The 15,286-nt window shown below is 43.0% G+C and overlaps 1 protein-coding gene across 1 annotated transcript in view; it reads right to left on the minus strand.

Moving 5' to 3' along the window:
• The window catches only part of PTH2R (parathyroid hormone 2 receptor), a 1,033,981-nt gene that overhangs the window by 282,130 nt on the left and 736,565 nt on the right, over window positions 1-15,286 (minus strand). Inside the window, exon 12 of the mRNA XM_044303853.1 lies at window positions 7,374-7,468. Within this exon, the coding sequence (XP_044159788.1) occupies window positions 7,374-7,468 (95 nt within the window). The remainder of the gene's footprint in view (window positions 1-7,373; window positions 7,469-15,286) is intronic.

The following is a 15,286-nucleotide window of genomic DNA, read 5'->3' on the forward strand; positions in this document are numbered from 1 at the left end:
CCCTTGTTCCACATAAGACACTGGCAATATAGAAAGTGCATACTGGTCAATTTACACCTCTGGCTTAAGGGAAGGGGTTAGGTTAAGAATTTGGCATGAGGGGTGCCCTTTCAATGTTTGCCTCAGGCAGAAGGAAGACTATGTGTTCCCCTGCCCCTGGCCAACAAGCACTGAGGGACGGGGGCCCAAGCTGAACTCTTGCACCAGGGCCCATGAGCTTGTGGCTTCGCCCCTGACTATACCAGCTTTCACAATAGAAAGTGGCTAAAAAACATACCTTACAGTCAATGTAGGAGAATAAGACGCAATTGCACCAAGGATGAAGACTACAAAGTTCAAACTAAAATCCTGGAAAATAGATTCAAAGAGAAAGGCTATCCTAAACTACTCATTAAAACTGCCATGGAAAGAAGCAGCCTACAGCCACAAGAGGAATGCTTGGTAACCATTACAAACATCCAGAAAACAACAGAAGAGGTATGGTTCATCACTCAGTATAACACATCCAACCCATATATTCAGAAAATCCTCAAAAAACATTGGCATATTTTCCGACAGGACCCATAACTGACCAAATACCTCCCAGGCATCAAAATTACTTATAGGAGAGCACCAACCATTAAAAACATACTGTCTCCAAGTAGACCAAAACAACACATGGAACCTGAAATAAAAAAATCACACCTAACAACGACATCAAGAAGGGGAGCTACAGATGTAGGGCAAAGAACTATCTGTGTGGCAGCATCATCACACACAACAAAACAACTTTTACTTCCAAACACAACAGTACTACATTTCCAATAAAATACCATCTTACATTTATCTTACGTCATATATCTGACCGAATGTGAATACGGCTTACAATATGTAGGCCGCACCACACAAGCGCTCCATTTCCGGGTTAATCAACACAGATAAAACATCCGGAAACAATATTTAAAGCATAGGTATCTCCAGGCATTGCCCAAACACCCTCTAAAAAGAGAAACACAAGCTCATAATCACTCAGATCGACTTAATACCCGAAAATGTATAGGTTTGAGAACCTACAGAAAAGAGAAGTCTATTGCATATACCAGCTATACACGCTCACTCCACATGGTCTTAACAAAATAACAGAGACCATTCTATAACAACTTCAACAGTACCAGTCCACCAAATCTTCCTTTCCTAATAATTCCCTCCAACAGCGGCAATCTATAAAAATCGGTTATCTACCTTTACATTGTTCCCATATGCACTCTCATAACAAATAATTCATTACGCTTCGACCCAAACCCAATGCATGTTCTTATCAACATACTACCTGAGAAAGAGGGCTGTACGCCCTTGAAAAGCGTAGACAGCTTTATTATCAATAAATAAAAAGAAAAAACATTCAAGTCATCGTGTGAATCGATTTATATGCCTACAGCGCCGGAAAGTGGTCCTATTTTTATTCAACCTTCAAATAGACTACCACTGAAGCTCGTGGCGACGAAACAGGACGGGACGAGGCAGCATCAAGGCATCCCCTTAAGCCGGTGAGGGCAAACACCAGCAAGGCTTCTATAGCTGTTGTGACTCCTCATAATACACAATACGCACCATTTCCTATTTATTTTAGTCCAGACGTACTGCACATGAGGTGCTGTTTTTTGTCTTTTTTTGTTTCTGGATACACAGCCAGTACTTGCCAGATATTCCTGCAGCTCCTTTAATGTTGCAAAGTGAAAGGAATTGGGGATTGAAAGTAAGTAACAATGCCTCTGCGGATGTTTCCTATGGAAGGTCTGGTTCTATAGTGTGATGAGCTTTGGATCCTTTGGACGATCCTCTGGCTGAACCTGTTGTGTGGTTCCAGTAACTCGTGGACATAATGCTCATGTATAAGTTGTACACAATTTATTGCTACAACTGTTTGTTTACTGGTCCACTCATGTTGATCTGTTTAACATCACTTGTCTCATCTATTTCATTTTTCCTATGTACTTTATTGTATAAATATGTGAATCTTCAGATACTGTCTTAAGAGACACCTGACATAAAGGCTAGTGTTGAGTGAGCATGCTGGGCCGAATACCTGTTCGACTCGAGCATCGCTATGCTCAGCACATGGCGGTACTCGGCTGAGTACCGCATGTGCTCAAGTGCCAATGCTCGAGTCTCCTCCCCGCACGTTTCATGGCTATAGCACCCGATGACGCTGGTTCGGCTCATTGTGAGTCAGGGAGAGCTGCGCTTAGGAAGGGACAGATAGTGTAGGGAGTGTGAGCGCAATATATTCAATAGAATAACATCTCAAAGACCCAAAAGTCCTTTTAAGGAATATTGTGTGTGCTGGTAGGATGTCATCAATATAATATAGCCAGCATTTTTTTCCCCATACTTTGCAATACTTTTTGGATAGTGTATATAGTATTATAATACCTTCTGTGTGTCAGGGCCAGATATTGAGAAAAATATTACTGACAACAAATATATTTTCTATAATTTATTCACACTTTGTCTATAAAAGGTGTCTGCAGTGAATTGTCACATCTGCACTGCAATAGTGTGTTTATGTATCAGGGCCAGATATTGGGAAAAATATTAGCAAAAACAATTATATTTTTTCAATAATTTAACCACACTTTGCCTATAAACTGTGTCTGCAGTGAATTGTCACATCTGCGCTGCAATAGCGTGTACGTGTCAGGGCCAGATATTGGGGAAAAATATTAGCAAAAACAATTATATTGTTTCCTTATATTATCCACACTTTGCCTATAAACGGTGTCTGCAGTGAATTGTCACAATTGTGCTGCAATAGTGTGTGTGTGTGTGTGTCAGGGCCAGATATTGGGAAAAATATTAGCAAAAACAATTATATTTTTTCAATAATTTAACCACACTTTGCCTATAAACTGTGTCTGCAGTGAATTGTCACATCTGCGCTGCAATAGCGTGTACGTGTCAGGGCCAGATATTGGGGAAAAATATTAGCAAAAACAATTATATTGTTTCCTTATATTATCCACACTTTGCCTATAAACGGTGTCTGCAGTGAATTGTCACAATTGTGCTGCAATAGTGTGTGTGTGTGTGTGTGTCAGGGCCAGATATTGGGAAAAATATTGGCAAAAACAATTATATTTTTTCCGTAATTTATCCACATTTTTCCTATAAACGTTACCATATAAAATATAACATTTAATATGAAGAAGGCGAGAAAGTGTCCATGATGCTGATGGTGCACACAGATGCCTTGACCCTTGGCACAGTGAAACTGTGTCTGCTACCAGAGCATAAGAAAAACAATCATCCAAGATACCATACCTAGCTTCATGTCAAAGTATGCAGGGCGGCACAGGACACAACTCTTGAAGTCAGCCCAGTGCGAGCAGGTGGTCGGTTGGATTGCAGCATACAGTGCTTCCAGTCAGTTAAGCACCACCCTGTCTTCCACCAAGTCCAGTCTCAGTAGCCAGGAGTCTGGTCCACACAATCCTCACCCTGATCCTCCTTCCTCCCACCAATTACAGTCTGACCAAACAAATGATCCCACACTCGGATATTCCGAGGACCTCTTTGCATTGCCATTAATTGATTTGGCCCTCTCACCAAGCACGCTTGAAGAGGGACCTGAGATCTTGTGCCCCGATTCCCAACCTCTTGAACATCCAGAGTCACAAGAACATGACGCTGGGGAACGTCAGTTAGTGTTTAATGAGGTGGTCAACAAATCAGGAGGATAATCATAGTGAGGAAATGGAAGAGGAGGTGCTGGACGACAAGGTCACTGACCCAACCTGGGAAGGTGGCAACAAGCTGAGCGAGTAGAGTAGTACAGAGGGGGAAGGATCTGCAGCACTGCAACAGGCTGGAAGAGGCACTGGGGTGGCAAAAGGTAGAAGCCGTGCACCACCGAACAGGCCGCAACTGTTCCATGGAGCACACCCTTGCATAAATCTCCTTTGCCAAGGGGTAGGTACTCGGCAGTATGGCGCTTTTTTTAGGAAAGTATGGATGACCAAAGAATAGTAGTTTGCAACCTGTGCCACACCAAAATGAGCCGGGGCGTGAACACTAGCAACCTCACCACCACCAGCATGATCTGTAACATGGCATCAAAGCACCCTAATAGGTGGGCTGAACGCCTGGGTCCACAATCTGTGCCTGCGGATCACACCATTGCCTCCTCTTCCCCTGTGTTACATGCTGGACAATCCCCTGTCCAAGACGCAGGCCCAGATGCCTCCTGCCCTGCACCTTGACCTTTGCAAGCACTATCAGCGACCACATCCACTTTCCTGTCCCAGCGCAGCATCCAAATGTCATTACCCCAGGCATTTGAATGCAAGTGCAAATACCCGGCCTCCCACCCACAGGCCATAGCACTAAATGCGCAGCTTTCCAAATTACTGGCCCTGGAAATGTTGCCATTTAGGCTTGTGGACACTGAGGCCTTCCGCAGCCTTATGTTGGTGGCCGTCCCTCATTACGCAGTCCCCAGCCGCCAATATTTTTCAAGGTGTGCCATGCCAGCCTTACACCAACATGTGTCCCTTAACATCACACGTGCCAAGACCAACGCAGTTACTGGGAAGGTCCACTTAACCAAGGACACATGGACAAGTGCTTTCGGCACACTGGGTAAATGTTGTGGAGGCCAGGAGTGACTCACACCCTGGGATGGCACAGGTGCTACCAATTCCATCAGGGTTTTGCCACCACCTACGTTAGTGGCTCCAACCCCCACTTCTCCTCCACTTTCACCTCCGAATTATCCACGTGCAGCACTAGTCAGTGATCAGTCGGTAGCTGGAAGCAGTGTAGCACTGCAGTGGGGAAGCGGCAATAGGCCGTTCTGAAGCTGATCTGCCTAGATGACAAACAGCACACCGCCGCAGAGCTGTGGCAGGGGATAAGAGACCAAACTGAGCTGTGGCTCTCACCCCTTAACCTAAAACCAGGCATGATTATGTCTGATAATGGCCGTAACTTGGTGGCGGCTTTGGAGCTGGACAACCTTAGACACATCCCATGCCTTGCCCACGCCCTAAACTTAGTGGTTCAGCGGTTTCTAAAAACCTACCCCAATTTGCCTGAGCTACTGGTGAAGGTGTGCCGTGTGTGTGCACATTTCCGCAAGTCACCGACAGCTTCAGCCGGTCTGTCAACGCTACAGCAGTGCTTCAAATTGCCAGCTCACCGGCTGTTGTGCGATGTGAGCATGCGCTGGAACTCCACGTTCCACATGTTGGCCAGGCTTTGTGAGCAGCAGAGGGTACTTGTCGAATACCAGCTGCAACATGGTCGTCGTCTTTCCACTCAGCTTCCGCTATTTACAACCGAGGAGTCGGCATGTATGTCTGACCTCTGTGAGATTTTATGCAGCTTTGCGGTTTTTCAACACAGATGGTGAGCGTCGATAACGCTATTTTCAGCGTCACCATCCCACTTCTGTGTCTTCTCAAACACTCGCTGCTCACAATTTAGGATGACACTGTGCATGTGAAAGAGGTGGAAATGGAGGAAGACATTAAACATGTTGATAGCCAGACCACCTCCGTCTGTTCTGCGTGGGTGGGCAGAAAAGGAGGAAGAGGATAAGGAGATGAAGAGTGAGCCTCCTGATGACGACAGCAAAGTCTCACCTGTTGGTACTCTGGCACACATGGCTGACTTCATGTTAGGCTGCCTTTCCCGCAACCCATGCATTATACGCATTTTAAACAACACAGATTACTGGGTGTTCACCCTTCTCGACCTCTGCTACAAAGAACCAAGGCAGTATGTCATTATACAACATCTAAGTGCTGGATGTAATAAATATACCATCATATATAGCATTATCAGTCATCGGTTCCCTGCAGGGAAACCAACTATACTCTGTTTTAATCCCTTCCCTTGCTGTAACCCTAAATCCAAAGACAGGATTTGTACTTACAAGAAGCTAATATAGCTAATCAACTAGTACCCACGTCAGCGTTATGTATGAAATGAAGGACGTCATGAGGGGAGGTGCATTCTGCCTCGTCCAATCTCTGCCGTCTGTAGCTCAGCCCAGTGGGAGTGGCCCCATCTATGAAAAGAGCGCTCATGGCGGCCGCGATCACGGCCGTCATAGAGCCGGAGGCTGTGCTATTACTCAGCTGCACGAGTGGCTCCTCCAGCGTGCAGCACTACTCCCTGTTTCTCCCAGGTGCAGTCACGCTAAAATACATAGACGAGACACCATGGGAGCTAAGTCACTCTGCTCCTGATGAAAGACTGCCCCTTCTGGTCAGCATAAGAAATGCGTTGAGTAGACACTACATTAGGCAGGGACTATGCACATAAGAGCCTTGTACTAGGTCCCAGAGTGTGACAGCTGTTTGGAGTATGTTTGCAAGCTACAAACTCATATCAAAGCAATCACCCCCTCCCTCTGTGAGTGCTGTCATTAGCTCTGACTGACCTATTAACCCTTGATACACATCACAAATATTAAGTGTATCTATTCTGAGAGCAGTTATCCTGGTAAATTCCAGTACTGAATACAGAAAAATTAATGGTACCAGTGAAGCCAGTGGCTGTATATTTTACAAACAGTCCACTGATGTTTTAGATGGTCAGACCAGCAGGCCCTTGCTAATAATGTTTTTGAGGGTCACCAGCAGGCCATCAATCATAATTTTTGAAGGGTGTGTATGATGCCCGCCTTTATGTGTAACAAAGGGTGTTTTAGAGTGACGGTTCCTTGTTTTTTTTGGCAGCACTCGCACTTTATATACAAGTAAATATTCAGGAAAGATTGCTTTCTATACATTTTTCCTCTAAAATCTATATTTTTTCCTTTGTTTTGTGCATATTATTGTCAGTCTGTAAAAGTGGCGTACTATTTGGACAACATAGTTCCCAGCAGCGACCATCGAGTCCATGATGCATCCATACATCCTTTTGATGCTGTTACAGAACCATTTTGGTAGTGTTACCAACAATTTCTGACATTTACTTATGAACCAGGCACCCTTCCCTCTTCAGAGCAGGGGGTACCTGGTCGAGCACCCGAATATCATGATGTGTTTGGCCCGAGCACCCGAGCACTACGGTGCTCGTTCAACACTAATAGAGGCCCAAGTAGTGTCGAAAGATTGCAATTTTGTCATTCATCTTTTCAGTTAGCCATTAAAAGGTGGCAACCACTAAGGAATCTCATTCCTTTCTGCAATGCAAAGCACATGCAAAACAAAATAGAATTCATTTAGTTATGAAAACTTTTTTCCTTTATACTTGAAACCACATTAGCTGTTACATTGTCATGCTTGTCTTTCCTTATATATTACCTACAGTATCACTTGTTTTGCAAAATAAAAGAATATATTGATGTAAAAAATAATAATAAAAAACTTCTGCAATAATTCTACCTGTATTGTTTTCTGGCATCATAGCCAACTGCATTTGATTCCCAGATTTTTGTTGCAAGGACTCTCACTGTATTCAAGAACAGAAGGAAATTTAGCTGGAAAATATAATTTGAAAAACAATTACAATTATGAAAGGTAATAATAATCTTAATATTTGTTTGTTCAACAAAGAACTGTAGATGGTTTCCTTTCTTCCATGCAGTAGTCATGTTAAAGAGGACTTGTCCCCACAAAATGCAATGCAATCTGAAAGGACCATGTTATAAAACAGGAGACGGTGAGCAGATTGAGATATATCTTTGTGGGAAAAGATTCAGATAACACCTCCTCCCTGTACTAATACTATTGACATGTTTTTAGTTTGAATTGCATTTTGTGGTGAAAAGTCCTCTTTAAGGACAAGATTAAGGAGATTGGATTTGCTCATGCACACAAAAGTATATTCTTTCCGTGTCCGTTCTGTTGTATTTTTTTTGCGGTAAAAGATCATGTGACGTACCATGTGATGACCGGAGTGGCGTCATCAAAGGTCCTTTACCTGTATTTAATGCTCATCACAGGTCCTATTCAACAAATCGCAATCAAGTGGACTAAGGTGAGTTAAATTTTTATTTTATTTTTTAACCCCTCCAGCGCTGTTTTACTGTGCATTCTGTATTCAGAATGCTATTATTTTCCCTTATAACCATGTTATAAGGGAAAATAATACAATCTACAGAACACCGATGCCAAGCCCGAACTTCTGTGAAGAAGTTCGGGTTTGGGTACCAAACATGCGCGATTTTTCTCACGCGAGTGCAAAACGCATTACAATGTTTTGCACTCGCGCTGAAAAATTGTGCATTTTCCCGCAACGCACCCACCTCTTATACGGACCAAAAATAAGACGCCCGTGTGAAAGAGGATATTACCACACAGTGCAGCCATGGCGCAATAAGCAATACGGCCACGCTGCAGTTGTGTACCATGTAGCCGCATGAGCCTCAGGGGGGTAAAATTAACTAATAAATACCATACTGTTTAGTTAGAGTTCAACTCTTTAGTTTTTAGCTGAAGATTTAGGCTTTATTCACATTAGTGTCATGTCTTTCATTCAAGCCATGGTATCTAGTATTTCAGATGGCAGAAATAACACTACAAACTACAGTATGTGAACCTTGCAACTAAATATACTGAAAGCCTTGAGGGAAACCTAAAAACATTACATGAATATTAGCATAATGCTGTGGATTATAAAAATGACAAAATATGTATTTGTACATTTTACACCTTAACCCATCCATGACTAGCAATGTACATGTCAGGTCTTTGAAGTTAGCACAGTCTCTAGGGAATAGTAGGCATGATAGCTACCAAGTTTCTGCTCTTTCACACATCAGAAACCAGGGGCTAACGTTGTCTATCAGCGTTAACGCCGATCACCCCTCAGACATTGTGGTAAGTTGTGACTATGGCATCTGAGGCAACTTTCCACAGGAGCACTGCACTCCTAGGGCTGGAAAACTTCCCTGCATGGTGATTGGGGGAACCATTTATTCCATTTGATGTCCTCGGTCCCTCTAAAGGATCCAAGGCTAAAATGGCAGTAGTTCCTATGAAGGCCTGGAGGCAGGGGCGTAACTACAATAGAGGCAGACCATGCGACTGCTATAGGGCCCAGGGCAAGAGGGGGCCCAGTCTTAGTTGGGATTATCACCTCTTCTACTGTAGGTGAAAACTTGGTCAGGACTCTACCCTCTAAAGGAACAACTTTTAGCAAATGAGGCAGTTGAAAAATGGACAAAATAATCAAGATGGCAGATTCACCACTCACTTTAGAAGCCCTTTTTCCCAACCCCTTTTAAATAGAAAGAAGGGCATTGATCCAGGGACATGTTCCGTAAATCTATTATAGCAGGATTACAGGTTGGACTTAATGGACTTTTATCTTTTTTCAACCTTAACAACTAAAAAAGTGGTCAAAAAGTCATACACACCTATGGTATCAATAAAAACTAAAGACCACACTACAAAAAATTTGCCCTCAGTCAGCTCTGTAGACTTAACTATAAAAAAGTTATGAGGGTCAGAATATGGCCATGCAAAGAAAAAAATACATTTTTTCCAGTTATTTTTAATGTAATTTCACTAACCCAGAGAATGAAGGTAACATGTGAGTTTTAGGGCTCATGCACACAAACGCATTTTCTTTCCATGTCCGTTCCATTTTTTTTGGAATGTATGCGGAACCATTAATTTCAATGGGTTAGCAATAAAAAGCTACGTACTTTGCAATATTAAATCGTACCATTAGAAAGCACAACTTGTCCCACAACAAACACGCTCTTATATGGCCATGTGAACCAAATAAATAAAGTTATCGCCTCAGGGAGGCAGGAAGTGTAAAGCAAAAATGCAAAAACAGAAAATTGCCTGGGGTTGAATGGGTTAAAAGTGTTTGTGTAGACCCTTAACCAGATGCATGCTTGTTACAAGGTTAAGTGCAAACATACAAAATGATTTCTTAATAATCGGTGCATGACATTCATTTGTATAGGCTTTTATGCAAAGTGCTTATATTCAGAATGTTAAAACAGTCAGTAATATCCATTAAAAACAAACCATTTCATCTCTGCCAAAGGCTGTTTTTAAAAGCTTTATTTTTTTAAGTGTGTGCATTAATGCACATCACGGCACAACAGGGTACATTTAATTAACCCATAGGAGGTACTAAGTCAATATAATCCGAAGAAGATAATTGCTGCTGAAGCTTAAAATCTAATTACATGAAACAATATTTACTGCATTAGATATGAAGCAAATGAATCACTAATTTCCTTATAAAAAAAAAAAAAAATCTGACAATAGAGGAGCAGAAGACAGCTGTCAGTGACAGCCTGGCTCCGCATAGAGAGGAGGGAAATGGTTTGTTACTGTCCCTGCCTTCTCCATCACTGCATACACAGTGTTCAAATAGTGCTCTGTATACAGATCATGAAGGTGTCCATGATGTTTCCTGCTTCTTTGGCCCCATGCACACGGCCGTGTTTCACAGCCGTGTGCGGGCCGTGGAACCGCGGCCTGGATCCCTCCTGAGAGCAGGAGCGCATGGCGTCACTGGTTGCTACGACGCCGTGCGCGCCCTGCTGCCGCCGCAATACAGTGATACACTGGTATGGTCTAGTGTATGGGGCCGTGTGCATGGGGCCTTTCCCAGTGATGATGTGATCTCCAAGTGCTGAAAAACTGCAGCAGCTACTGAACCTTGGCAGACCCAGAACAGCTCAGCAGTGCTTGTCAGCAGGCTGTTTTTTTTTTTTTTCTGTATTTGGGGATAATCTGTTAGCCCCAGTCACAGCCCTGGATGTTTTGTCTAGTGCCCAGGACATCATGAACACAGAGGCATATTCAACTGCATTTATGTTTTAAAGACGGTGATACAGTTGAATATTGTGGCCGGACAAGGAAGGACACAACAGGGACGTAGGCTCCGCAATTATTTTATTGTGACACCTGCATTTGGGTGCAGGCAACACAGGCCAGAGGAGGCCTGTGGCCTGCCACTGCAGACAGCAATGAGGAGAGGCAGTGACGAGAGCATTTGAGTTTTTTTTTTGTCACTATGGCTATTTATCCTATTAAGAATACCGGAGTGCCGTATGGCGTCTTAGGTCTCTGAATATGGCATGTTATAGAAAATATCAGGTGTGGTTTCGGTACCTAACGTAAATGCAAAAGTACAAACAACAAATTCAGCTCATCCTATGTGTCGAAATTCCCAGCGCATGGATCCAAACAGGTTGGTCTTGTATTTGCAACAGTAAAAGTAAATTAAATGCACCTATTCTATTGTTTTGGAATTCTTCCCAAATCTTCCCAATTTTTTTTAATTCTGACAAACCCAAATTCCTTTGCGATTCATTTGAGGCGGGCGAGAGAGAAGAATGTAAAGAGAAACCCTAAAATGCTTCTCTTGAATCAAGGGAAATATATATGCACTGTCTAGTGGGTACTCTTTCCCATTATGGAGAGTTCCTAGTATGTATGAAGAGTACTGTAGAGAAGCCAACGCTGCCCTTGGTTTCTGGAAAAATATATATACATTAGCATTTCTGGAAAAGTGATTTCCATATATATGGTTTTCTGGGAAAGAAATTTTAATTACCTTTCCTGACCCCCGCAAAAATCTGAGCCTTTCTCATGTCACCAGACATGCTAATTTGCATATATTTTTTCCCAGAAACCAAGAGAGGCATCTCCATTATATAAATAGCAATCACCTAAAAGTCCCCCAAGGCACGCTTTATTGTCACTGTCATGGCAGTGACAATAAAATTATTGGTGAGCCGGGTTTCTCAGGTGTCCTTATAATACCTAGGGGGCGCCACATAAACTCCAGTGTTACCAATAAAATTATAGTGGATTACACTATTAGTATCTTGGCGAAAGGTTGCACTTACTTTACCGGGGAGGAGGGCATAGGATAAAGCTCAAGACCTATACCTCAACCTCCCCCGCCAAGATCGCTTCACAAGATGTAATGATAGCTTCCTGGTCCCCAAAAGGATGACACCGGGGCTCCAATGTATGGAGGAAGTCTTTTATTAGTTCAGTTTGACGCGTTTCGGGAATTAATCCCTTTTTCAAGAGCATATACATATAACAGAAAAGAACAAACTTATATAGGGGAATACAAACACATGGTATGGGGTCATCCTCCTTAGAGGAGGGGAGCAGAGGCCAAAGAATAAGGTCATTTCCTGTCCATTGTTGTATCTATTAGACATAATAATAAAATCAATACATTCAATGCTCTTTATCCAAAAAGTCAACTGGGTTTGCAAATAAAAAATATTTATATAACCTTACCTAAAAACTAAAGGAAGATGGGACCAGAAGTGATCATGTCTTGCGTTCCACCATGGAACGCAAATGTTTTCCTGATGTATATTTCAACATGGAATGCAATGTTGGGCCTAAATTGGTAGGTGGAAGAAGAGCTATTCTTGTTCAGGAGCCAATGCGTTCAAATAAGGAGCGCATCGGCTGAGACTACTATTCATATGGGGCCTAACGAAGTGAAAACGCTCCGATGGGTTCCACTGTGGAACGCATCCGGCAGGAAGCATACTGTAACGCATCGGAGCGTTTTCACTTCGTTAGGCCCTATATGAATAGCAGTCTCAGCCGATGTGCTCCAAATTTGATCGCATCGGCTCCTGAACAAGAATAGCTCTTCTTTCACCTACCAATTTAGGTCCAACATTGCATTCCATGTTGAGATATACATCAGAAAAACATTTGCGTTCCATGGTGGAACACAAGACATGATCACTTCCGGTCCCATCTTTCTTTAGTTTTTAGGTATAGTTATATAAATATTTTTTATTTGCAAACCCACTTAACTTTTTGGATAAAGAGTGAACATACGAGCGTTGAATGTATTGATTTTATTATGTCTAATAGATACAACAATGGACAGGAAATTACCTCATTCTTTGGCCTCTGCTCCCCTCCCCTAAGAAGGATGACCCCATACCATGTGTTTGTATTCCCCTATATAAGTTTGTCCTTTTCTGTTATATGTATATGCTCTTGATAAAGGGATTTATTCCCGAAACGCGTTGAGGTGAACTAATAAAAGACTTCCTGCATACATTGAAGCCCCGGTGTCATCCTTTTGGGGACCAGGAAGCTATTATTACATCTTGTGAAGCGATCTCGGCGGGGGAGGTTGAGGTATAGGTGTCTTAAGCTTTATCCTATGCCCTCCTCCCCGGTAAAGTAAGAGCAGTATAAATACCCCACAAGTGACCCCATTTTGGAAAGAATACACCCCAAGGTATTTCGTGATAGGCATAGTGAGTTCATGGAAGTTTTTATTTTTTTGTCACAAATTAGTGGAATATGAGACTTTGTAAGAAAAAGAAAAAAAATCATCATTTTCTCTCACCCAGCATGGGTATATGTAAAAATACACCCCAAAACACATTGCCCTACTTCTGAGTACGGCAATATCACATGTGTCACACTTTTTTGCAGCCTAGGTGGGCAAAGAATCCCAAATTCTAAAGAGCACTTTTAGGATTTCACAGGGCATTTTTGACTCATTTGGGGCCCTAATATCTCTCTAAAATGAAAACTTTGTATAAAAAAAATGGGAAAAGTTGACTTTTAGAGAGATATTTCTCTCACCCAGCATGGGTATATGTAAAAATACACCACAAAACACATTGCCCTACTTCTTCTGAGGACGGCGATACCACATGTTTGACACTTTTTTGCAGCCTAGGTGGGCAAAGGGGCCAACATTCTAAAGAGCACCTTTAGGATTTCACAGGGCATTTTTGACACATTTGTACCCCACAAGTGACCCCATTTTGGAAAGAAGACACCCCAAGGTATTTTGTGATGGGCATAGTGAGTTCATGGAAGTTTTTTTTTTTTTGTCACAAGTTTTATAACTGAAAGCGAAAAATGTAATTTTTTTGCTAAAAAAATTGGAAAATTTTGATTAATAACAGAAAAAGTAAAAATGTCAGCAGCAATGAAATACCACCAAATGAAAGCTCTATTAGTGAGAAGAAAAGGAAGTAAAATTCATTTGGGTGGTAAGTTGTATGACCGAGCAATAAACCGTAGTTTAAAGTAGTGAAGTGCAGAATTGTAAAAAGTGGTCTGGTCATTAAGGGGGTTTAAGTTAGGGGAGCTGAGGTGGTTAGTCTACCATGGTAGTAATAATCTCTGTGCTTCATATGTCCTAGGTGATGTAGCACCGGGGGAGTCGCTTATAGAGAAATATGTGGGTGTCCTTGTGGATGGTAGACATCATACATGTACACTGAACCCAAAAAATTTGGAGAAAATTGTTGACCTGCTTATACAGGACACCCAATCTTCAACAGCTTCCGCTAAGAACCTTGACGCACCATCCTCCTCCAGCTCAGCTTTGGTCACCTGCTCTCAAGTTACCACTCTCCCACCGGCCGCCACCACCACCACCACTACTACAACCACAGCCACCACAGCCGCTTCACTTGATCCCTCAGAGGAGTTATTTACACATCATTTGTATGAAATTAGTGAAGCGCAACCATTATTGCCAGGGGATGTAGATAACAGGGATATGTCTCAGTCAGGCAGCATTACACACATGGACATACAGTGTGATGATAATGATGTTGTACCCGCTGCTCGAAGAGAAGAAGAAGAGGGGGGAAAGTTCAGAAGGAGGAGACGAGTTGGAAGCAGGGGGAGGTCGTTGCAAGGAGCTAGTGGCACAGTCCGACAGCATGTATCGGCACCCGGGGTCAGACAGACAGCACGCCAATCAACGCATGCTGTTGCCACCACCAGAATGCCGTCATTGCAAAGCTCAGCAGTGTGGCATTTTTTTGTGTGTCTGCCTCTGACAACAGCGATGCCATTTGCAACCTGTGCCAAAAGAAACTGAGTCGTGGGAAATCTAACACCCACCTAGGGACAACTGCTTTGCGATGGCACATGATCGCACATCAGAAACGCCTATGGGATCAACACATGATGACGAGTAGAAGCAGTACACAAGCTCAAAGCCACCATCCTGCTCCTGGTCCAGTATCTTCAGCCACGTAAACCACTGCTGTCCTCCTTGCCCCCTCTCAACCACCCGCCACTCTGCCTCTCACCTTGAGCAGTTCCATCTCATCTGCCCACAGTCAGGTGTCTGTTAAGGAAATGTTTGAGCGTAAGAAGCCAATGTCACAGAGTCACCCCCTTGCCCGGCGTCTGACAGTGGCTTGACGGAACTCTTAGCCCGCCAGCTTTTACCATACCAGCTGTTTGAGTCTGAGGCCTTCAAAAAATGTGTCGCTATTGGGACACCACAGTGGAAGGTATCATTAAGAGGAATGAGGCATGGATCCCGAAGGGACTGGCAGTGGGGGATACGTTTG

Source organism: Bufo gargarizans, chromosome 8 (assembly GCF_014858855.1).
Source record: "Bufo gargarizans isolate SCDJY-AF-19 chromosome 8, ASM1485885v1, whole genome shotgun sequence".
NCBI classification, from domain to species: domain Eukaryota; kingdom Metazoa; phylum Chordata; class Amphibia; order Anura; family Bufonidae; genus Bufo; species Bufo gargarizans.